General features: G+C 46.0%; 2 protein-coding genes and 2 non-coding genes across 4 annotated transcripts; 1 reads left to right on the top strand and 3 right to left on the bottom strand.

Moving 5' to 3' along the window:
* Positions 1-1892: 1892 nt before the first annotated feature.
* On the bottom strand, positions 1893-8334 carry SPMAP1 (sperm microtubule associated protein 1). The gene is made up of 3 exons (XM_063116777.1): positions 8128-8334; positions 6951-7050; positions 1893-2060 (listed from the first exon to the last, which is right to left on the bottom strand). The coding sequence occupies exons 1-3, from the start codon at positions 8332-8334 to the stop codon at positions 1903-1905; spliced, it is 465 nt and encodes a 154-aa protein (XP_062972847.1). The 3' UTR covers positions 1893-1902.
* Positions 8335-13724: 5390 nt separating this feature from the next.
* Positions 13725-24272, bottom strand: RPL23 (ribosomal protein L23). Its single transcript, XM_063132755.1, has 5 exons — positions 24169-24272; positions 21899-21982; positions 16672-16800; positions 13963-14076; positions 13725-13856 (listed from the first exon to the last, which is right to left on the bottom strand). Exons 1-5 carry the CDS (start codon positions 24179-24181, stop codon positions 13774-13776), a joined length of 423 nt encoding a protein of 140 aa, XP_062988825.1. The 5' UTR covers positions 24182-24272; the 3' UTR covers positions 13725-13773.
* On the bottom strand, positions 18148-18282 carry LOC134413506 (small nucleolar RNA SNORA21). The gene has a single exon (XR_010026513.1). It is a non-coding gene; the product is annotated as a small nucleolar RNA SNORA21 (small nucleolar RNA).
* Positions 24273-25029: 757 nt separating the features above from the next.
* Positions 25030-25101, top strand: TRNAC-GCA (transfer RNA cysteine (anticodon GCA)). The gene has a single exon. It is a non-coding gene; the product is annotated as a tRNA-Cys (tRNA).
* The last annotated feature ends 100 nt before the right edge of the window (positions 25102-25201 follow it).

Below are 25201 nucleotides of genomic sequence, written 5' to 3' on the forward strand. Positions count from 1 at the left end.
AGAAGGACCCCTGAGGATAGGCAATGAGGTCCACCGAGCTGATAACTAGCAGTATTGGCCAGTCAAACAAAACACAAGGGTGGGGGGATAAGCAAAAAAGGAACTACGTAATTCATGCACACAATGTCCCTCCTGATTGGTTCAGTCACTTTAGTCTCCCAGGGCTCTGTGTGTGTGCTCTCAACCTTTTCCACCTGGAAACAACACCCAGAATTTGAACCTAGGGCCTCCTACTTGTGGAACCTAGGTTTTTCCACAGGGCTAAGGCTCTTTAGGGTCCTCGTGTATATGTTGTGAATAGGGCCCTGGTGTTTCTTGGTCTCCCTAGAAAGAGCTGCCATCAACTCAGAGTTAGCTAACATGTATACAGGAACCACCTGGTAGGCTGTTATCTAAAGTTGTTGGAAACAGGCCTGGGACTCAAGGCCTTGGCTGTCTTAGTTAATTGGGGAAATGATTACAGCTGGTCTGGTGGGGAAATGAGGGGGCGGGGAGCTTAGGAGGAGCCGCTTGCCCAGTGATTGGTGGAGGCCAATCACCTAGACTGCCTGGATCTGAGGGCAAGAAGAGAGGGGTTGAAGATTTTTTTTTTGTCTCCTGGGTGGCCTTGCTGCATGTTGAACTGCTGTGGCTAACTGACTGGAGGCACTATATGTAGTGCTGTATAGATTGGTGAAGGCTCTCTGTTTTATTATATTTTACTGTGCTATTGCTTTTACCTCTTTTATTCCTTTAAACCCATTTTACCTTCCCTTCATCCCTTCCCTTCATAAGCTGCTTTAAAGCTGTGTGTTTACTTCAGGGTAACTCCTGGTGCTAAACCAAGTGTTTGCTGGTTGAAGGTGGGTGGCTGAGTGGCCGGTTGGGTTTCACCTGGTCTACCCAGGGCCAACGAGAGGGTGTTTGTGTGGAGCTGGTACAAATTACAGGGGTCTGGATCGGGGACCAATTACGTTGCATGTTTTTGTCTTTCTTGGTAGTATTATTATTTGTCTATTGCTTTTGGCATTCATTGTAAACCTGGTGAATTTCAAAGAAAATAATGATATACAAAATTCTGTCAGTTATTGGCCAATATACCAGGCAGGGCATATTTGGGGTTTTTTTGCACATCAATACAGATCCTGTGTAAAGTTTTTTAGCCAGTCCGCCTGTGCTGGGGGGTCCAAATCCACACACCCCGGGCCTGAACCTGCTCTCGGCAGCCCTTGCAGGAGAGTGTTACTACTGTGCTCTTTCTTCACATATGTGACTGGTCTGTGGGTTGGTAGCTGGGTGGTGGTGACAAATGCCCCATTATATCTCGGTTTCCTGGCTGCTACAGCTAAGTGGTTAGGTGGTGGCAGCTGTGCAGGGTTGTCACTTTGCCAGACTTATTTTGGGTAAGTCTCACCCAGTGAGAATTACCCAAAATAAATATGCCTAAGTTTGTACACATAGGTATAGCACACCCCAATCTATCACACCATAAGGGATCACTTCTATGTTTTTGCTGCTCTTGGTGGCATCTCAGCACAGACTAAATGTTTTCATGCCATAGCACATGTGCAAAGAGCAGGGACAACAGGGATGAGAAAAGGGTTAGAGGGTTGATTAAATAGGCTTGCTGTTGGGCTGCTTATTGAGGAATAGTATGCAAACATGCATTCAAAGTGTCATTGGTCTGGACACATTATCTGCCCTGAAAACAAATGACTCTGAATGTAGTGGTGTATATGGTCAAACCACTTTCAGCACATACAGTCTGCTTCTTCACCATAAGATAACCCTCTACCATCTCATTCCCCACCAGCAACAAACTGTGTAAGAAAATTAAGAGTACTTTATTATTCTGAAAAAGTCAAGAACAAAAAATCAGTTAGAATTGAGTTAGAGGAACACATAGAGGGTATAAGTTGCTATTCAGTGGAGGGGAAGCCATGTGACTTCACCAAAGCAAGAAGAGCGTGTGCGGAGATCAGGTGTGTTGCGACGATAACCATATTGACCATTGTAACCTTTCACAGGCTTTGCATCCATCAAGTGCAAATGGTGACCAGCCACTTGCTGTAGAGAATGGCCTGTACCAAAAGAAAAAAACAGTTACTATCCCTTCTTTTTCCTCCATCCATGGACCAGAAGTAATTCAAGATCATAGAATAGTAAAATTGGAAGGGCCCTATAAGGCCATCGAGTCCAACCCCCTGTTCAATGCAGGAATCCACCTTAAAGCATCCCTGACAGATAGTTGTCCAGCTGCCTCTTGAATGCCTCTGGTGTGGAAGAGCCCACAACAATACAGATAAACGAACAATACAGGCCTAAGTTTGTTTATGTCCTATAAAGTTCAAAGGGACTCAGTCCCTGGCAAGTGTGTGTCTAGGACTGCAGCCTGAGTTTGAGCTAGCGTTGTAGTAGCTGTTCAGTTTGTGTTGTAGGCTGAGCGGTAAATCAAGGAGTTCCTGGCACCAGTCTTATCTCTGCCAGTAACTCACAAGATGGCCCCAGGCAAGCCATTGTTCTCTTAGCCTCTGCCCCTCTCTGGGAACCTCCCCCACCCACCCCCGCAAAGGGCTGTGGGATGAAGCCAGCAAATGTGTGGGGCTAGAACTGGGCAGGGCCACCCTTTCTCTCTCTCAGGCTTCTTTCCCATCCATCCAACTGCTAGGGGAGGGAGAGATCATTCTTGCCAGAGGTCTGAAATGATTGCTTGTAGAGGGCTTTTGACATTAGGCAGAGGGCTGCATGAAGCCCTTGGGCTGTGGGTTGTCCACCCCTCCATTACAACCTATTATATGGATTATTAATACAATGTTATGTGAAGGATTTTTGTACATTTGGAAAGCACTATACATGAATGTCAAAGATTAATTTCCTAAACTTCTGATAGCCAATGCATGTTTTTTTCTGAATTACGTTTGGAGGCACACTTCACTTTTACATCCAAAAGGAGTTTACTTTTGAAGTGTGAAAGAGCAAGAATGATCTACCCTCAAGACAGCCTACCTCATGTTTCTGTGCAAGGCACTGATCTGGAGACACCTCCCACCTGGAAGGGGTTTTCCATTATTGATTTGTTTTCCTAATCAAGTATTTCAGCTCAAATACTTTTGGCTATTGGAAAGAATATTTTTCAGAAATATATACAGCACAAAAAATTAATGTGTGCTTTTTAAACTTCTTTATAATATCTATATCTATCTATTTCTGACATTCTAATTAGATCCCAATTTTGGGCACTGAAAAAACTTTCCAACTCAACATTTTCAGGAGGAAAAGCAAGAGCACTGATTCATGCAGAAATGGTGTCAGTGGTCTCCTCTGTGGATGGATGTGTGGAGCTCACGGGAGACTTCCCTTCTCATAGCACACTGTCTGCTTTCCTGAAGCACACTAGTGGAGTGCTACTGTTCATTGTTACAGCATGCCAGCCATGCCTTCTTTCAGAATACACCATTCTGTCCCCTCAACCCATTTTTTGAACTTCCTCCAGATGCTCAGAATTCTGTGACTACGGATCATGCTTAATTGTACAGGCAATTCCACTATAATCAGAAAGGGGGGGACAGAAATAGACAATATGGACGGAAAGGAGTCCCTAGCGGTGATGACCTGCAAAGTGTGTGCAATGTTAGTGATCCTGCCTGAGCTCAACATGGCGTACACCTGCAACAAGTGCAAGCTGGTGGCACTTTTGGAAGAAAAAGTGAGAGGACTTGAGCGGCGAGTGTCCACCCTTCAAGGAATAAGAGAAGACGAGGAGTTCTTAGACAGAATAATGTAACTGCAACAGCAACAAGAAGCACAAGAGACTGAAGAACAACAGCCAGCTGAAGCAGAAGTGGAGTATGCTGAGGGGAGGAAAGCCAATGAAGAGGAAACTCTCGGGAAAAGAGTGACAATTAGGAGCAGAAGAACTAGAAAGCATTCTGCACCGGTGGAACCATTAGAGTTGAGCAACCGCTTTCAGCTACTGGAGGATGAGACTGGAGGACAGTTTGCAGAGGAAGAATTACAGGAGACACCATGCAACAGTGACCAAGAGGCAGAAGGTCAGTAAACCAAGAAGAAGAGAAGAGTAGTCGTTGTGGGAGACTCCCTGCTGTGTGGGATTGAAACCCAAGTATGTCGTGAAGACCCATGGACTCGCCAGGTGTGCTGTCTCCCTGGAGCACAGATTAGAGATGTGACTGAAGGGTTACCGAAGCTCATAAAGCCCACAGACACATACCCTTTTCTTCTCATCTATGTGGGAACAAATGATGTTGCCAAGCGGAGCTACGAAGAAATCATGTTAGACTTTGAAGCTCTGGGAAGGAAATTGAAGAACTTTGAGGCCCAGGTAGTTTTCTCATCCATCCCAGTTCTTGGAAGAGGATTAGAAAGGGAAAGTAAAATACTCCAGGTGAACAACTGGCTACGAAGGTGGTGCTGACGTGAGAGTTTTGGATTCTGGGACCACGGGCTATGCTATCTGGAAGATGGACTGCTGGCAAGGGATGGGTTGCACCTCACAAGGGCTGGAAAGAATGTGTTTGGCCACAGCATGAAGAACTTGATCAGGAGGGCTTTAAACTGAATCTTATGAGGCCAGGAGAAGTAAACTTCAAGGCAACAATGGATGAAGGCCCATGCACCACAGTACAGAGAACACCTCCAATAGTGCCCCAAAATAGTGTCCACAACAATGTAGGAACAAAGCCAGACTATAAAACACATGGTCTTCAATGTCTATATACTAATGCCCAGAGCATGGGAAACAAAAAGAACGAACTTGAACTTTTATTACATGAAGGCAAATACAACTTGATAGGTATAACTGAAACTTGGTGGGATGACTCCCATGACTGGAATATAGCAATTGAAGGATATAACTTGTTCAAAAAGAACAGAAGAAATAGAAAGAACAGAAGAAATAGAAAGGGAGGCGGAGTTGCACTATATGTTAAAAATACCTATCCCTGCACAGAAATACAGGCGGATGAGACTGGGAGCCCCGTCGAGAGCGTCTGGATTAAAATAAATGGGGCAAGGAATAAAAAGAACATGATAATCGGAGTCCACTACTGACCACCCAATCAAGGAGAAGATGAGGATGAAACTTTTGAGAAACAAATTGCCAGTGTTTCAAGGAAGTGTGATGTAGTAGTGATGGGGGACTTCAATTATCCTGATATCTGTTGGGAGACAAATACTGCCAAAAGCGGCCCTTCCAAGAAATTCCTGACAGACCAACTACAGCAGGATTGCCTTACGAAGGCTCCTCCCTCAACAGTCACGCCAACAGGCTGGAGGGAGGGAGATGCCAGGGAGAGCAGGGTGGTTCTACCAGCCCTGCTGAAGACCTCTCTCATGAAGGCTCCTCTTCCCTCAACTTTTATCACCAGCAGCCATTCCAGGAGGCTGTACTCGGGGCTGGCCCTAACATACATTGGGCCCCAGACGAGGAGTGCCTTTGGTGCCCCCCGCCCCCCCCCCCCCCGGACCGCTTTGGCACTCCCCATCATCCCAGGCAATCGCTCAGCTTGCCCACCCCTAGGGCCAGCCCTGGCTGTACTGAGGGATATGAGAGGGCTTAGCAGGGCCATTCTTCCAACCCTGATGAAAGAATATTTTTTCTCCCTTCCCACCCTATTCTTTTCTCCTTCTATGTCATGTCCTTTGTAGTCTGTAAGCCTGCAAACAGGGACTGTCTTGTTTAATTGATTATATGTAAGCTGTTCTGGGAGCCTCTTTGGCTGAGGAGTGGCAAAAAACCCCATTTCAAACAAACAGTTTCCTTTGCCTGCTTCCGTCTCGCCCCCTCCTTTCATACTGGGCAGTTGATGTCACTTAGCCCAGCTCTGAGCTGGGGAGACCAACTGGGGGATACCCTGATGTTTCCTTTGCCAGCCCGTTTTCCTCACTCATTTAGCTACATAACCATAACCACACCTGACGGCTAAATCACACATGTTGTATGCAGCTGATGCTCGCTTTCATTTTTACCTTTGAGTAAGTATGCGGGGCCCAATCCAGATCATGACTATTGCACCCAAGTAGGAGAGGTTTAAACCTCCTTATGGAGCCTCTTCCCCACCTTCACAGATTTACCCCCACAACCCTAAAATTAGGAAAAACCCCTCCATTGATGTCAATGGAATCCAACCCCCCTTTTTAGTCCTTGCATGAGGGAGCAAATTTAGGGAGGGGAAGGGGCTAGGTGGGAAGGTTTAACCTCCCCTACTCATGTGTGGTGCTCCCAATCCAGATCAGTGCCCCTCACACTGGGGATCAACTGCGTGCTATGTATTTAATATAGTGTGTAGCTTAACCCTGAATGTGTAATTATTATATACAGCTCCTAAATTGATCCCCAGCTTCTCCAGGTAGGGTGAAGAATCCTGCCTGAAACCCTTGAGCGCCACTGCCAGTCAGTGTCAACAATACTGTGCTAGATGGACCAAGGGTCTGACTCGGTATAAGGCAGCTTCCTAGGTTCCTAAATCAATCTAAACCAGGGGTGGGCAACACGTAGCTCTGCATAGGGCTCTCACACACTTTGTTGCAGCCCCTGCTGCTCCCAGATGACTGCTGCTATGCCACTGAATTTTGGTGATGCTTGGAGGCAGCCAAAAAAAGAAAGAAAGAATAAGTTATTTTAAAAAGACACATTTTTTTACTATACCACCACCCTGGGGCTTGGGGAGCATGGTTTTGCATTAAAGCAAGGCACACGGTGACTGCTAATCTTGTTCTAAAGCAAAAATGCAGCTTTCCCCCCTCGTCACTGAACTGCAGCTGATTTGGATCTGACAACACCGATTTTGGTGGGGCTGGGGAGTGACCTTCGGCAGAGAGACAAACTGTTCCCCAGACCCTCCAGAGTTGCCCATCCCTGATCTGAGGGATTAGGGGAGTCTGCTCCAAGGAGGAAAACAACTGCAGTTGAAATTAATCACAAGAAAAGGATCAGTGGGCACTGTGCCCACCTGCTCCTGCCCAGTTTCTCCTGTTCAAGTATCTCTGCCCTGGCCCGTAGATATGGAAATAATCTACTATCCAGCCATCCCTGGAGGTTCCTCCACGTGTCTGTAACAAGGAAAAGAAAAACAAATCCAATTAATTCAACTTAATGTTTTAGCACCATCAGTGTGCTATGTACTACAAAGAACTCGGTTCTTCCTCTCATTGAATATTTTCATTTTCCAGAGAGGTCAGTCTGTTGTAACAAAAAACGAGAGTCTTGTGGTAACTTAAAAGACTAACAAATCTATTGTAGCTTAAGTTTTCATAGACCATCTATTTCATCAGATGCCTGAAGTGTCATCCTAAATAGGCAGATATATGCAATTCATGCCCATGGTAGTGAGAATGGAGAGTGAGGTCAGAGTAAAATAAAATGCACAATGGACTGTGCTAACTACATAAAAGCAAAATAGCCAACATCGCCTTAATTGTCACTATAACTGCTTTGCTTTTACAGAATTAAAACTCTTCTTTTTTGTGTTTCATTTCTCTTTGATTTCACTCCTATCTATCCCCCCCTCCAACATTTAGGATGATACTTTATGTATCTCATGAGGTGTGTGCTGCTCTGTGAAAGTGTGTGCCAAATAAATTTGTTAGTCTTTAAGATGCTATAAAATATTTTGGTTTTTTGGTTCTTTCTGATTTTTCCTGTTTCTGAAAATTCTCAGACAATTGGATTGATGCCATGGGTGGCATGTCCAGTGAGCTCATAGAGACAGTTGTGACATCAAGCAGTGACAAAACATTCCAAGGAAGGGAAGAACACTTGAATATTGAAGGGAGAAATGTGTTTACCAACTTGGCCCCAACCCACATAACATTCCATTAGGATATTTCAAAATTTCACACATCCCTTCTGAGCATCTGTTTGCCATCTTCAGGTATCTTTAGGAAGGATTATAAGGACATAATTGGGCTAGATTTTGGGGGTTGTGATTTGTAGATAATATTTACTTTTTTATATGTTCTGGCCACTGTGCTGGACAAGATGGACCCTTGGTCTGACCCAGCATAGCTCCTTATGTTCTTAAGTTCCTATGGACTATGTCTTGCAGGAGCAGGAGTCAGCAGATCCCACTCAAATCTCTGTGATTATCTGCTCCATTGGTTTCCATCTCAACATCCAGATGTGATTACCTGTTCTGTCCTTTTCAACACTGACTTGACCACTGGGGATGAAAAGTAGCTGGCAGCATGGATGTCCAGCTGAGCGTTATAAGGAGGCAATGCAGACCACAGCTTGGGCAGGATATTGGTATAGCTACTTGCTATGGTGTCCACTGCCACACCGTCAAGGATGAATTCCTTCTGTCTCTGTAGGCATCTTTGTGTAACACAAGTCATGTTTGTCAGAGGCAAGTAAAAACGACATCAACTGTACCACCCTCCTTTTACCACCTCCTCCCTAGCAACCCTCATTATTGCCTTACCATACAGTCACTGTGATGCTAGCAGTAGACAATTGCTCCATAACAACCAAGAGAGGTTGCCATAGAGCAAATCTTTATTCAAATAGATTTGGGCAGAGGATCTCTCTTTGCATGCTTTACCTTGATGTGTGTGGGATTGCTCAAATCTCACCAAAAGTAAAGTTAAATTTCCCCAAAAGTGGGGGAAATGTAACATTAAATATGTACAAATCTCCCTAACGTGGAAAAAAGGTGTCACTATCTAAAGAGGCAACAATGTACAGTACATCACAACCCACCATGAAACAAACAACAGTGACAACCCACTGTGGGTTGTCATGTCAAAGGAACCAGGTCCGTGTCTGTAAAGTCAGACGCATCCCAAAGTGTAGTGTGGGAGGAAGAAACTGCAGATCACTAGGTCATGTGATGGTTACAGGAAGGTCCCAGGAAGGTGGGGGTGGAATGTTGGATATTCCCCCATTTTGGTGAATATGAATACAGCTGTTCTCTGAAGTGTTTTCTACCCTGGTTGAAGCACATGGGTTCCTGGACTATACTTCCCCCAAAATGGAGGATCCAACATCTCTTACATAAGAACATAAGAAGTGCCTTGATGCTGGATCAGACCAAGGGTCCATCTAGGCCAGCACTCTGTTTGCACAGTGGCCAACCAGCCATCGGCCAGGGATGAACAAGCAGGACATGGTACAACAGCACCCTCTTGCCCATGTTCCCCAGCAACTGGTGCACACAGGCTTACTGCCTCGAATACTAGAGATAGCACACAACCATCAGGGCTAGTAGCCATTGATAGCCCTTGCCTCCAGGAATTTATCCAACCCGCTTTTAAAGCCATCTAGATTGGTGGCCATCACTACATCCTGTGGTAGTGAGTTCCAAAATTTAACTATGCGCTGTGTGAAGAAGTCCTTCCTTTTATTTGTCCTGGATCTTCCACCAATCAGTTTCCTGGGATGATCCCAGGTTCTAGTATTTTGAGGGAGGGAAACAAATGTCTCCCTATTCAGGCAGCGAAAAACTTTTTCTCTCTGCCACTATTGCATCTGCAAAAAGCCGTCCAGCGGAGCTGCTTCGGGTGGTCAGGAGCCTTCTACACTCTGGCCCCCAAGAGAAGATTTCAGACCTTACAACAGCCTGCTGTGACCAATTTGCCCAACACTTTGTAGACAAAATCACTCGGATCCACTCTGACTTGGATGCTATTGTTGATAGACCCAGGGGGTGTAACGTTGGCACCTGTTTGTCCTGCATTATTGGATACCTTTCAGTTTGTACAGTCTGATGATGTGGACAGGGTCCTTGGATTGGTGAGAGTCCCTCAGGGCTCTGTTTTGTCCCCATGCTATTTAAGATAGAATCATAGAATAGCAGGGTTGGAAGGGTCCTACAAGGCCATCGAGTCCAACCCCCTGCTCAATGCAGGAATCCACCCTAAAGCATCCCTGACAGATGGTTGTCCAGCTGCCTCTTGAAGGCCTCTAGTGTGGGAGAGGCCACAACCTCACCAGGCAACTGATTCCATTGTCGTACTGCTCTAACAGTCAGGAAGTTTTTCCTGATGTCCAGCTGGAATCTGGCTTCCTTTAACTTGAGCCCGTTATTCCGTGTCCTGCACTCTGGAAGGATCGAGAAGAGATCCTGGCCCTCCTCTGTGTGACAACCTTTTAAGTATTTGAAGAGTGCTATCATGTCTCCCCTCAATCTTCTCTTCTCCAGGCTAAACATGCCGAGTTCTTTCAGTCTCTCTTCATAGGGCTTTGTTTCCAGACCCCTGATCATCCTGGTTGTCCTCCTCTGAACACGCTCCAGCTTGTCTGCAATTCTTGAATTGTGGAGCCCAGAACTGAATGCAATACTCTAGATGAGGCCTAACCAGGGCCAAATAGAGAGGAACCAGTACCTCACGTGATTTGGAAGCTATACTTCTATTAATGCAGCCCAAAATAGCATTTGCCTTTCTTGCAGCCATATCGCACTGTTGGCTCATATTCAGCTTGCGATCTACAACAATTCCAAGATCCTTCTCGTTTGTAGTATTGCTGAGCCAAGTATCCCCCATCTTGTAACTGTGTCTTTGGTTTCTATTTCCTAAATGTAGAACGTGGCATTTATCCCTATTAAATTTCATTCTGTTGTTTTCAGCCCAGCACTCCAGCCTATCAAGATCACTTTGAAGTTTGTTTCTGTCTTCCAGGGTATTAGCTATCCCACCCAATTTTGTGTCATCTTCAAATTTTATCAGCGTTCCCTGCACCTCCTCGTCCAAATTATTAATTAAAATGTTGAAAAATGGGCCCAGGACTGAGCCCTGCGGTACCCCACTCGTTGCCTCTCCCCAGTTTGAGAAGGTTCCATTGTTAAGTACTCTTTGAGTCCAATTCTGTAGCCAACTGTGAATCCACCTAATAGTTGTTCCATCTAGCCCACTTTTAGCTAGTTTGTTAATCAGAATATCATGGGGCACTTTGTCAAAAGTTTTGCTGAAGTCAAGTTATATGACATCCACAGCATTCCCACAGTCCACAAGGGAGGTTACCCGATCAAAAAATGAGATCAAATTAGTCTGACAGGACTTGTTCCTGACAAATCCATGTTGGCTTCTAGTGATCACCGCATTGATTTCAAGGTGTTTACAGATTGACTTCTTTATAATCTGCTCCAGAATTTTCCCAGGGATGGATGTCAGACTGACTGGTCTATAGTTCCCAGGTTCCTCCTTTTTGCCCTTTTTGAAGATAGGGACAACGTTAGCCCTCCTCCATTCGTCCGGCACCTCACCTGTTTTCCATGATTTTGCAAAGATAATAGACAAAGGTTCTGAGAGTTCTTCTGCTAGCTCCTTCATTACTCTAGGATGCAGTTCATCGGGCCCTGGAGATTTGAACTCATTCAAGGAAATTAGGTGTTCTTTGACCGTTTTTTTTATCAATTATCATATATATATGAAACCGTTGGGAGGGGTTATCCGGAGTTGTGGGGTGCAGTTCCACCAGTACGCTGATGACACCCAACTCTACTACTCCTTTCTCCCCAATTCCAAGGAAGAGGTTTCTGTGCTAAACTGGTGTCTGTTGGCAGTAATGGACTGGATGAAGGCGAACAAATTGAAGCTTAATCCAGATAAGACAGAGGTGCTCCTGGTCAGTCTAAAGGCATATCAGGGAATAGGGATTCAGCTTGTGCTGGATGGGGTTACACTCCTCCTGAAGACACAGGTCCGCAGCTTGGGTGTACTTCTGGATTCAGCTGAGCCTGGATGCCCAGGTTTTGGTGGTGGCCAGGAGTACATTTGCAGTTAAAGCTAGTGTGCCAGCTGTGCCCATTCCTAGAGATGTCGGACCTGGCCACAGTGACACATGCCTTAGTTACATCCCAATTGGATTACTGTAATGCGCTCTACGAGGGGCTGCCTTTAAAGACTCTTTGGAAACTCCAGCTGATTCAAAGAACTCCAGCTAGATTGTTGACCTGGGCTGGTTACAGGGAGCACACAACTCCCCTGCTAAAACAGCTCCGCTGGCTTCCAGTCTGTTTCCGGGCACAATTCAAAGTGCTGGTTTTGACCTATAAAGCTCTATATGGCTCGGGTCCAGGTTATCTGAAAGACCGTATTCTCCCTGATGAGCCTGCCCGTGCTTTGAGATCTTCTGGGGAAGACCTTCTTTCAGTCCCACCATCTTCACAGGCGTGCTTAGTGGGAACATGGGAGAGGGCCTTCTCGGCGGCTACTCCAGTGCTTTGGAACTCTCTTCCCGGGGAAGCTAGACTGGCTCCCTCGTGCTTTCGGAACCAGGCAAAACCATTTTTGTTCCAGAAGGGCTTTGGAGAATAATCTGGTCCTCCATCTATCTTAAGGTCTTGTAAAATTGTCTTGTTTAAAACCTTTAATGTTGTAATATTGTAAATTTTTTTGTACATTTCTTTTACTAGGTTTAAAATGTATATGTTTTAAATTTTGTAAGGCCGCCTTGAGGCCCAGTATTGAGCAAAAGGCGGGATACAAATAAATATAGTAATAATAATAATCTGGAAACCTTGAATATTTTTATTTTTTTGTTGCAATCTTTCGGTTGGCCTAATACCGGCATTAACAGCAACATGGATTTTGGAAATTCTGAACTTAGTTCACTGTGGCAAAATTGCCCCACTGCCTATATAGAAATCTGTGTCTTGTTGGATGGCTATAGTAATTTCATCACAAATAGTACCACAGAAAATCCATCACAATTTTTAAAAGATGTTTGCAGTGGACTGTAAAATAATTGATCCGTTATGGACTTTTTGTAAAGGTGTGTAACTGTGTATTGCCATATTGTATATCTTTCTTCTTTCACGGTATTGTATTTTGTAATGGCCTTTGTGCTATAATCAAATAAAACTCAATTCAATTCATTCCTATTATAGGAGGTAATCACAAAATGAGCAATATTTGTTCCAAAGAACCCTATATTCCAGAAGAAGATTCCAGTGTGGTGTAGTGGCTGTGTTGGACTGGGAGTCAGGAGATCCGGGTTCTAGTTCCCACTCAGCCATGGAAATCCACTGGGTGACTTTGGGGGAGTCACACTCTCAGCCCAACCTACCTCACAGGGTTGTTGTTGTGAAGATAAAATGGAGAGAAGGATTATGTATGCCACCTTGGGTTCCTTGGGAGGAAAAAAGGTGGGATACAAAATGAAATAAAAAATAAAGGGGACAAGCTGCTTGAGCGACCTTGTTCAATATTTATCGACACTCCCTTGGAATGAGCAGATGCAGGAGAGAATTGGGCATGTTCTAGAGTGGAGCAATGGCCATGGCCAATCAGCACTGCTGGTGCTTGCACAAACTGGGAATGTGCCTACAACAGGTCTTCAACTGCAATGATGCTACTACCATCAAATACATAGATGGCAAGAAAAGTTGCCTGAGAATAGAACTCCACTAGAGATGTACTGTACAGCAGGCAAGTTAAACAAAATATCCACGAGGAATTAGCTCAATACTACAAGGCAAGTTTTCCCACCATTCAGATGAGAAAAGCTGTCCCCGGAGAGATTTCACATTGCATTAATATCCCACCTTTCCTTCAAGCAGCTCAAGACAGCATACTTGGTTCTCCATTCCCTATTATTATCCTCATAACAATTCTGAGAGGTTGTTTATGTTGAGAGAGAAGTGGCTGGCCTAAGGTCACCCAGTGACCTTCATGACGGAGAACCAACTGCACTGATATACTTATGGCTGGAGCCAAAAAACCAATTCATATACTACTCTCCTCCAATGGAAAATTGTCACATTCATTAGAAATGAGTCAGTAAGTTTGGTACAACCACTTTTATTAGATTTTTACGAACAGCACAAGATAGGCCTATGCAATGCTGCCAGCGTTGGAGGCGATCCTGGGCCACAGATCTGCACATTCCTTGGCTACGGGGCCTGTGATAGCAGAACCTGGGGGGAAATGGTAAAAGGCGACTATTAAAAAACTGACCCATGAAACTTAATAAGGAATACGTTTTTGTTCTTTTTCTTTACTGGCCAGTCTCAGTATCCATACCTTTCATTTCTCCTTTGTTATTAACTATCACCCCTGCATTGTCTTCAAAGTATAAGAACACACCATCTTTTCTTCTGTATGATTTCCTCTGACGAATTACTACTGCTGGATGCACTGCAGGAAGCAAGAAAAACTCAGAATTAGAGCTAAACAAAGAATAAGAAGCAAAGATACACATATCCTTGGGCTTGAAATTAAAGATTTAAACACACCTCAGTTTGCAATGTCAAATATTTGGCTCTGACCCAAACAGGAAACTAGCTGAATGCATTCCACAATTGCACAGAATTAAAGAGCTAAGATTCTTAGGATGCTATATACACTCAAACATCTATCTATCATCTCCATCCAGTGCTAAGCTCTGTGAATCAGTAGCGGAGTTACACACCTTAAGCCTGCCATTTAATTAAATGTGACTTAAAATGATTAAATCTGATTGTTTTTAAGTGCAGAATACATGCAGCTATGGGTATAGGATCCATCACAAGCATGAGGAGTCAGATTTTAATTCTGTGCAATTGTGGAATGCATTCAGCTAGTTTCCTGATTGGGTCAGAGCCAAATAATTGACATTGCAAACTGTAGGACTTAACACATAAGGAGAAAACTACTTTTAACCTAAGGTTGAAAAATCCTGGTATTCAGGCGCCATTGGCCCCTAACAAATTGGCACTGGTACTTGGATTGCTGAAGAGGGCATCCAGTTGCTACCACCTCCTTTGTTCATCATCACAATCAGCAGCTTTAACCATTGTTTTATTACTACTACATACTTTATCTTATTTCCACTTCTGGAAATCAGTACACATAATTCAGATACCATTTCCTGGGTTAGGTACCAGGCTTCCTTAAGAGCAGCTCCAACATTCTAGTACTTCCACCCAACTCTTCTTCTAAAGGTTCATAAAAACTTGTTTTGAAAGTAAGTTATGACTAACAGCAGGTTTTGGCTCTTCCTTCTGTTTATGCTCTGCTTTATATTTCAGGTACTTTTTCCTGCTTTGGGGCTTAATGGTTTTTTATTGTTCAACTGGAACGTTTCAAGCTATTCTGTATACCACTATTCATATACATAATCACAACTTTAAAATGCTTTTAAATAACACAAACTTGGGAGACATATGTTGAGAAAATTTTCACTGAGCCCACTAATAAAGAGTGCTACTAAGCCTAAATCCCCTCTCTACACCATCATGGCTCCCATATATATCCCTTGGTAATCTAGATAGAAGCTGTTCTACAGTTGATTGGCTATTGGCAGCTGTGAGTCTTTTACCCAAGTCATAGGTGGTGGAAGGGGACAGCAAAAAGCTCCGAAGTCAGGAAAATAAAACAAATGCATCATATGTAACATTGGAGAAGTATCAGCAACATAACCACGACACACAGTGCAGCTCTGTGAGGCAATCAAAGGGACTTATTTGGCTAGGAGAAAGCCTCAGGCTGTCAGAAAGACTGAATCAGAACCAGATGGGCTACGTGTGGCTGTTAAGGAAGCTAAAGATATAGGAGGATAGAGGCTAGGAAAATAACAGAGCTCAACTCACAGACTGGCTTGAAATGATCAACCATTTGTTTGGCTAGGTTGATCATTTTTTATCGGGGCAGATAGAAAAAAAATTTAATAAAAGATTTCAGTTCTTCCGAGTCCCTTAAAATAACCTGATTTAAAAAGCTATCTGAATGCGACACACATATTAGAGCCTATAGTCAGCTCTTAAGACTGAATGAAACACATTTAAGTAAGACTGCTTTTCTAGGTAAGCCAGGGCTGAGCCAACTTCCAGGGGCTGCATTGTTCCCCCAAACCCGAATTTGCTCCTGAGGCACCAACGGCAGCAAAGCTCCCACCAATTCAGCTTCTGGGGATTCAAAGGCACCTCTATGGCGTAGGAGGGTGATTGAGCATCCTCCTCCACAACAAAAGCATGTCAGAGACACTGCCGGAGTGTCTCTCACTGGAACACAAGAGGCCATGAGGGCGGGGGCAGCCACTCCTTCTCCTTCACTGCCACACAGCGTTGTGGGATATAGGGAGGGAGTGGCAGGGACCACAAGGAGGGTTCCTTTGCAGGGGCTAGGGCAGCAGTGGAACCCAGCCACTGTCTTTGTGGTACAATTTTGTGGGAAAGAACCATACTTGCATGGAGGAGATGATCAGGGTTTTCAGGGGTTCAAGTGCAATGGCCATAGGAGGAAAACACTGCCAGGAGATGCTGCCATGTACATTTTGCACTGCTTCCAGTGGGCACCACAGTAAAGGAGAACATGGCTGGAGAGCGCTGCAAACTACTGGAACTGTTAGGAGATGCTGCCACTTTCAGCAACCATAGCACCAGGGAACATGGTGGGGCCACAATATTTGCTGCCCACTCCTGATATAAATGAACAAATCCTGGGGGCAAAACATGCAACTTGACAAGTATTACAAATGTGACATAATTAGACAAGCATCAACAATTCTGCTTGCTTGCGAGGGGTAAATGCCTCTTTCCCCCTTGGGTGGACCCACAGCAACCTAAAGCAGGCACTTGTTTGCACACAAGACTGGATAAGTACAGCAGGTGTTCCCCAGTTATTTCTGTCTTTATCCAAGCCTCTACAGAAATAAAGCAAGACCCCACCTTTCCCTTAAACCCTCGGTGCTTGCTAGAGAGCTAGAGGAGAGCTGGGGTCTTGGCTGCCTCAAGTCCCACTGATTTCACTCACCCTTCTTCCTCAGCTCTGGCTTGCCTTTCTTGACAGTAGCCATTACCATGTCTCCCACGCCAGCAGCTGGTAGTCTGTTCAGGCGCCCCTTAATCCCTTTCACGGAGATGATGTACAGATTTTTGGCCCCTATGAAATGAAGCAATCATTTTATTAATCTTCCAGGCCAGAGTTAAAGAGACTTCCTCTTGAGACTGGCTGTTATGGATGTGCAGAGCGGGTCTGCTCCTCTCCGAAATTTGGGGCGGAGCTCCAACAAGGCAATTCCTTGCCCCAATTTTTGGGGCAACTCTGTCTCCTTGCACCATCTGGTTACCCAGTGGAAAACTGCTCCGTTTTCAGAGAACCGCTCTATTATTGTCAATAGGAAATAACAAAAATGCTTACACTTTGGAGGCTTGACTTCTGCAATGCTCTGTACATAGGGCTACATTTGTGCTTAGTCCAGTAACTTCCAACTAGTTCAAAATATGGCAGCCAGGTTGGTCACCAGTACACCTAGGGATGACCATATTACAACAATTTTAAAATCACTTCACTGGCTGCCATTTAGTTTCCGGGCGAAGTATAAAGTGTTGGTTATTACCTTTAAGGCCCTACATGGTTTGGGTCCAGGTTACATGCGGGATCGCCTTCTCCCGTACAGTCCGCCCCGCACACTCAGGTCCTCTGGGGAGAACTTACTTCAGTCAGTGAAAACTAGGCTGACAACCATTACCCAGAGGACCTTCTCTTCTGCCGCTCCCAGACTGTGGAATGGCCGGCCAGGAGAGATTCGCCAACTTAACAGTCTTTTTGAATTTAAAAAAGCTATAAAGACTGATCTCTTTTGGCAGGCCTACCCCATCGAATTTTAAAACGTCTGGCTGTTATTTTAATTATGTATTAGTTTTAAATGTTTTTAATCAGTTTTATATATTTTATAGTATTTCTATATTTGATGTTGTTCCCTGCCTCGATCCAGAGGGAGAGGCAGGTAAGAAATTATTATTATTATTATTATTATTATTATTATTATTATTATTATTATTATTTCTCCGCCATTTTTAAAGACAAAGAAATGAAACTTGGCACCCTGGTAGCTCTTATGTAGGGCAGATGCGGATCCCTTAAGGTTTGTTTTTTTTTTTTTAAAAAAAAAATCCCCTCCAACCATTCCCCACCACACGCACACACACTTCAGATGCACTTCATCTTCTCTCAAGAGCTTGTAGAAGTTTCTACCTCCTACGAAAATCGAAGTCCCATATCTCCATGTGTGGAACAAGAACAAATGAACACACATACAAAGGGGAGCATGGGGTGGTACTACAAGAAGCAAATAAAAGCAGACAGACACAGAAAGAGAAAAGAAAACCCAGTAAAGAAAGCTGCACTGTGGGTTTCCAATGGTTTTGAAACCACATCATAGCTGCACTGCAATTTCGGAGATCCATCGGACCCCCAGATCTTTTGTGTGGAGTGCACACCCCTACTATCTGTAGCACCACTGATTGAGGAACAACAGCACAAGCTGTCACCTCACCCAAGAGTAGTGCCTTTACTTTACCCTTCCACGACAACTCCCTGGGCCATGGGAAAACAGACCCAACGAGTGCTTTTCAGAAGGGAAAGCCCACTGCTTTTAGTCCCAGTTACTTGTTCCTTTAGCATTGCTATTGATGCTCAAAACTGAAATTATGAGGGCCCAACCTGGAGATGTTGGGGATTAACTTCAAGAACTTTTGCATGCACAGCGCATGCTTTATCACAAAGTTACAGTCCTTCTTCCAAGGGAAATATTTTTCTCTGCCTTTTCAGGTGCAAGACAAAGGGGCTATTAACACAGCATGCTAATCCACACTCTGTGGTTGAGTGAAAGTTGTTATTGAACCATGGGTTAGTATATTGTCTGAAACGAGGACATTTTCTGCAAGGTGGATTGTTAACCACCCTGAACAACCCAACGACAAACCATGGGTTCTCAAGTGGTTTGTTTAAGAAAACTAAGTCATATTATTATCATTAACAACAACAACAGCAATAATATATTTATACCGCCCAACAGCCTAAGCTCTCTGGGCAGTTTACAACTAAAACCATAAAATCCGGATTAAAACTTTAAAATCACATAAAACCAGAATAAATTACAGTCCAGGGAAGGCTTGTTTAAAAAGATGTTTTCAGGAGGCATTTAAAAGTTATTGCATTTTCCACCTCCCAAACCGCATGAGGGAAGGTTTTCCAGAGGGCGGGTGCTGCTACAGAGAAGGCCCGCCATCCAGGTTCTTCATGGTGACATTCTTTCTGTGTTGGGATGATGAGCAGGGCCTCCTCTGAAGATCATAAATGTCGCCAGGGTGAATATAAGTCTGCCAGGTATCCTGGTCCCAAGTTGTTTAGGGCTTTGTAAGATAATAGCATAACCTTGTACGTGGCTCGGTAGCTAACGGGCTGCCAGTGCAGTTCTTTTAACGCTGGTTTTATATGGGCAGAGCTAGGTGTCCCGGTGAGCACCTTAGCTGCTGCGTTCTGCACAAGCTGCAGTTTCCGAACCACATATGTGGGTAGCCCCACATAGAGCGCAGTACAGTAGTTGAGTCGTGAGGTTACCAGCGCACGAATGACTGGGCTAGGCTATCCCTGTCCAGGAATGGGCGTGGCTGGCGTACAAACCGAAGTTGATAATGGGCGCTCTGGGCCACCGAGGCCACCTGGGTCTCCAGTGACAAAGATGGATCCAGGAGCACCCCCAAACTACGGACCTGCAACCCCATCCAGAACAGGCAAACACCCCAATTCCCGGACCTGGGAACCACCAACCCACAAGATCTCTGTCTTATCAGGATTCAGCCTCAGTTTATTGGCCCTCATCCAAGCCATAACTGAATCCAGAATTGTATTCAGAACGTGCACGGCCTCTCCTGATTCAGGTGTTACAGAGAAATAGAGCTGGGTGTCATCAGCGTACTGGTGACACTTTGCCCCAAATCTCCTGATGACGGCTCCTAACGGCTTCATATAGATGTTTATTTATTTATTTAAGGATTTTTATGCCGCCATTCAGCCAAAAAAGGCTCTCACGGCGGCTTACAAAAGTATTTCTTGACAGTCCCTGCCCACAGGCTTACAATCTAAAAGACATGACACAAAAGGAAAGGGGATTGGGAGGGAGGAGGAGGAGGGGGGAAAGGAAAGCAAATTCAGGCACTACAATCTTAGTTGTAAAGTTCAGCAGTTATAGTTGACAGCAGGAGGGAGGGGGCTCTCAGCTGGAGCTGTTAGACAAAGGTTCTTTTGCCCAGGGGCCAGATCTAATTAGCCCTAAAGCACGACTCTACTTTCACAACAACAGAGGGTTCAAAAAGCGCTTTATTGATTTAAATCAAGATCTGAGCTCTAAAAGGTGAGTGGTCAGACAAAGAAAATGAAAGTTAAGTACTTTTATATAGTGTCTGGGCTTTGCCCAGTGACAGTGTTAGCCAATCAGAACATAAAGTTTAGCATAACAGTTATGTTGTTCTGTATTCTTTTCGTCTTACAATAACCAACACTGTTCCTTTGTTCTACATCAATTATGACCTTCCAGGCTGGAACTAGGAGTAACAGTTTTTGTTAGATAAAGGGGGAAACAAGCTGACACCTATGGATAGACGTGACTTCTCGCTTGCTGTGAAATGCCTGCAATTCTATTTCTTTTCTAAAATGGCTTCACTTTGGCTAACATAGCTTTCTTTTTCTAACAGAGCTGGACCCAAGCACGGTGGAGAGGTGCCTGGCTGCTGCTTCCTCCCTCACTGGTGGCCTCTCCAGAGACAGTTGGTAGCAGGAGGGAGGAGGCTCTCAGCTGGAGCTGGACCCAGGCACGGTGGAGAGGGGCCTGGCTGCTGCTTCCTCCCTCACTGGTGGCCTCTCCAGAGACAGTTGGTAGCAGGAGGGAGGGGGCTCTCAGCTGGAGCTGGACCCAAGCATGGCAGAGAGGTGCCTGGCTGCTGCGTCCTCCCTCACTGGTGGCCTCCAGATGTTGACTAGCACTGGGGACAGGATGGTGCCCTGTGGCACACCACAGTTCAGCTACCATGCAGCTGAAATACAGTCACCCAATGCTATTCTCTGGAGCCGACCCTGCAAGTAGGAGCCGACCCACTGTAGAACAGTGCCTCCAACTCATGAAGATGGTCCAGGAGAATACCGTGGCCAACAGTATCAAAAGCCGCTGAGAGATCGAGAAGAATTAACAGGGTCACACTCCCCCTGTCTCTCTCTCTCTCGAAGATCATCCGTCAGGGCGACCAAAACCGATTCTGTCCCAAAACCAGGCCTGAATCCAGACTGGAATGGATCCAGATAATCAGTCTCATCCAAGAGCACCTACAGTTGAGACGCCACCACTCTCTCGAGCACCTTGCTCAAAAACGGGGTATTTGTGACCCGTCGGTAGCTGGCATAAATCTCTGGGTCAAGAGAGGGTTGTTTCAGGAGTGGTCGCACCACTGCCTCCTTGAAAGCTGCAGGAACCACCCCATCACGCAGTGATGCATTCACCACTCCCCTGACCCAGTGGGTCAACCCCCTGCGGCTAGCTTGAACAAGCCAAGATGGGAAAGGGCCGAGAGCATGTGGTGGGTTGAACAGCTGCAAGTGCCTTGTCCACATCCTCAGGCTCCAAAAACTGAAACTGATCCCACAAAACAGGATAAGACACTGCACTGGATCCCTCATCAGACTCTGAATCAATAGCAGCATTCCAGTCAGCACGAAGGTGAGTGATTTTATCCTCGAGGTGTCTTGCAAATTCATCACAGTGAGTCCTCGAGGGTTCTAGGATTGGATTGGGTGGGTTAGATGTAATTAATCCCTGAACCACTCGGAAAAGCTCAACTGGATGACAGCTTGAGGATGCAATGGAGGCAGCAAAGTAAGCCTTCTTTGCTGCCTTCCCCACCACACAGTAGTTAAGAAGCTATCCTGTGGGAAATGTCCTGGGTTACCAGCCCACGGTTCAACAAACAACCCACACTCAACCACTGAGTGTGGATTAGCATGTTGTTGGACCCCAGTCAAAAGCACTGTCTCCCCATGGCAGGAAAAGCTACACCACCTTAATGTTTCCTGTTATGTAGCTGATAAAAGGATAAAATCCCCACCATAGGCAAAAATATGGTGGCCATAGCTGTTTCCCAAATTTTGACATTGGGTATCCAGAATTTGGAGTTATTTTTTTCAAGCCTTTTCAATTAAGACATACCGGTATTATCTGCACAGTTGATGACAGCTCCCACAGGGAGACCTAGCGAGATACGGAATTTTGCACCAGAAGAACCACCACGTCCTGTTAAAGCAGACAAAAGATATACAGTTAGTTAAGGCTATCCAGCTATGCCATCTGCCACTTTTGACTCTAATTCTCTGGTTGCTGTCAAAATAATGCAGAATTTCTTCCACCCGCTATTCCATATGTAACTTATCTTTCATCTATACTGCACTGATTTATTAAAATGAATGAGTTTAAACAAGGGGTGCATGGAACCTAAGCAGTCTCCCTACACTTTTATTATTTCTAAAAATAGTTATATATATATATATATATATATATATATATATATCACAGCACCCAGATGGCAAGGCAAGGGAATACACCCTCTAGTCAGGGATGCAGAGCTTCCAGCTGAATCCAGCCCACCTGGCACCCCAGTCTAGCCAGCGGGGCCTCCAGGAGGGTTTAGAGCTTAAGCCCCGTCCCCTGGAGGAATCCCCTTATTACACTCTTGGTATGTGACAGCAGTAGAAACACCCCCCTTCTTATCTCTTATCTGAGATCCAACATGACAATGAAGATAAGGGCTGGTGAGACTCAGCTGTCTGAAAGAACAGCTGCTGTCCTTGGCTCAGGCCAAGTCCCACCACCTCACATCCCTGCTGTTAATTCCAACCTGAGATCAGAGATAACAACAGGGAAAGGGGTGTAGAGCTAGTGGACTATGCTTCGCCCTCCCCTCCTGCTTCCCCCCATTGTGAGAATGAGGCAGGATGGATAAAGACCGGGCAGAATCAAGCAAGTCCCCATCACTCTTCTGATGAAGACTAGGCAGGTTTGGTTTTGCACAGGGCTTTCCTAACCAGGAAAGTCACGCCTGGCCCAAGTGCCAGGTGGAAGATCCAGGGACCAAATGACATCAGGTGTGTGTTGTTACACACACCCAGCATCATATGGCCTGCTGCGGGCTGGATGGGATAGGGGGGCCATCTCCCCTCCTGCACCCAGAACTACCATATTTCTTTGATTCTAAGACGCACTTTTTTCCCCATATGAACATCTCTAAAAACGGGGTGCATCTTAGAATTGTGGGTACGTTTATTATTTCTTAGAATCAAAGCTTTTTTTCTGTTGGTGGTACTGAAATTAGTGTGCGTCTTACAATCAATGGTGTCTTAGAATCAAAGAAATACGGTAGTTCTGCACTCCTGCTCCACATGCTCCTTGACGCCTAGTAACTAAATATATAAACATCCCACACAGAGAACAAAAAGCAAACAAAACAAAGGGTTTACGGGTGAAAATGGAAATAATGTCTACAGACTGTTATTACTTTTAAAACAGCACTATGTGCATGATGCATGGCACTTCACAAGAGCACAGGGCCCCCCACCCGTACCCTGAGAGTCTGACAAGGCTTACAGCTGAAACGCAGAGGAAGGAGAGAGGCAGTGGCGAACAAGGAAGAATGGATGATGTGCCACAGAACAGAGGCGAAGGTACAATAGGTCAGGGGGGCTGCAGGTATTGGTCAGAGAAAGTAAGGCTCCTTAGGGGTAAGTGCTCTAGGGCTTACAAGCCCCCCCCCCATTTCCCCCTCGCCCTCCTCTATGGAAACGACGCTGAAGCTCGTGTAAGTGGCTTAATCTACACCAGACAGGATATTGCACTATGAAAGCGGTATCTAAAAGGCAAGAGCCACACGACTGAAGTGCACTGACAACGGTTGGGCCCATGGACACAGACCATATGCTGCTTTCATACTGCTTCATCTTGCTTGGTGTGGCTCCTGCCTTTCATACACTGCAATATCCTGCTTGGTGTAGATGAGGCCAGTGCGTGAGCGCAGAGCCTCCCTCGGCGGTCCAGCCTCCGCCTCGGCCTCCCTGGAACCTCCTCTCTCAAGCGGGGTTTCAGAGGGCGGCCTTCCCCGGCTTTTGCCCGTTACTCCGCTAAGCTGCGCGTCTAGCTCCAGCATGCTGTCGGTACGGACGTGGCGGGACTCAAGTCGAGCAGCTAAGCAGAGACTGGGGAAGGAAGGAGGCGGCGGCCTTGTTCCAAGCTGCCCTCTCCCGCGAAGGCTTCCCGGCCCAGCGAACGCCCCCCCCGCCCCCGTCACGAGTTATGGCGCGGGAATAGCTCCCCGCCTCGACAGCAAAGCTCCCTCCACCACCAGCCCGCCATGTGCGGCCCCGGTCCCTTGCCGAGCTAGGGGGATGGAGGCGGATCCCCTTTCCGCCCCACAGCTCAGCAGGCCTCACCTCGCTTAGACATCTTGCGCCGATGGCTAAAAAAAAAGGAGGCGCAAAGGCTGCCGGGACGATTAATAGTTTCTCTGTAGAGACCCGTATCACGTGAGACGGCTCTATCACGTGACACCGGAAACCGAACCCAAAGCGTCGTCCGCAGCGCCGCCTATCGACCCGGGTGTTGAACTGCGGCCGTTCTTTGCCGCAGTCCGCGTGTTTACTCAGAAGTAAGCCCTTTGAGTTAAATGGGACTTGCGCTCCTATAAGCCGGCGTAGGTTTAAAAACAAAACAAAAAAAACCCTGGCTTCATAACCCCAGATAGGTCCAAAAGCAGGTTTTCGGTTTTTAATGCCAATGCCAGCCTCTGTGCATACACAGAGTGAAGTTCCGCGATCGTGAGGTAACTGCCGTCAACCCCGCACGAATCTTAGCGCCGCCAAACAGGCCTCGCACGGTGCGCCTTTCCCCACGGCAGCGCCGCGGCCCGCAGGGTCTCCCCTCCCCGAAGGCACGCGATGAGCTTTCAGCCCTTGGACCTGTTTTCCGCCTTGGGAGCCTCGATGCGCCCCCGCCCGGACAGCCGTCGCCAGGACAGACCCCTCGAGATCAAAGTGACCCGATCTCAGGCCCGTCGGCGTCAGCGACTGCACTGCGAACACGGCTGCGCCCGAGCCCAGCCCAGCGTTCAAACTGTTGCCCACCTTGAGGCTTCGTGATGAAGGCTTCTTGTTTCTAAAGAAATCGCCTGTGAGCGAATGGCCCGAGCAGGCAGAACCGCGTTGCAGGTGCTGGGGCGGACACGCCGCCCCCAGCCCCCATCTGCCTGCAGGGCTTCTCCTGGCCTGGCCTGGAGAGCGGAGCTTGCCGGGCACGGGGGTATAGCTCAGTGGTAGAGCATTTGACTGCAGATCAAGAGGTCCCTGGTTCAAATCCGGGTGCCCCCTAGGACACTTTTTTTAAACACCAATTTAAAAATTGCAGAAAACTATAATGTTTGAATGCATAAGAATTTAGTAATTAAATCAAAGTCATGTTGAACAATTA

The sequence above is a fragment of the Elgaria multicarinata genome, chromosome 1, assembly GCF_023053635.1.
Source record: "Elgaria multicarinata webbii isolate HBS135686 ecotype San Diego chromosome 1, rElgMul1.1.pri, whole genome shotgun sequence".
In the NCBI taxonomy this organism is placed as follows: Eukaryota; Metazoa; Chordata; class Lepidosauria; order Squamata; family Anguidae; genus Elgaria; species Elgaria multicarinata.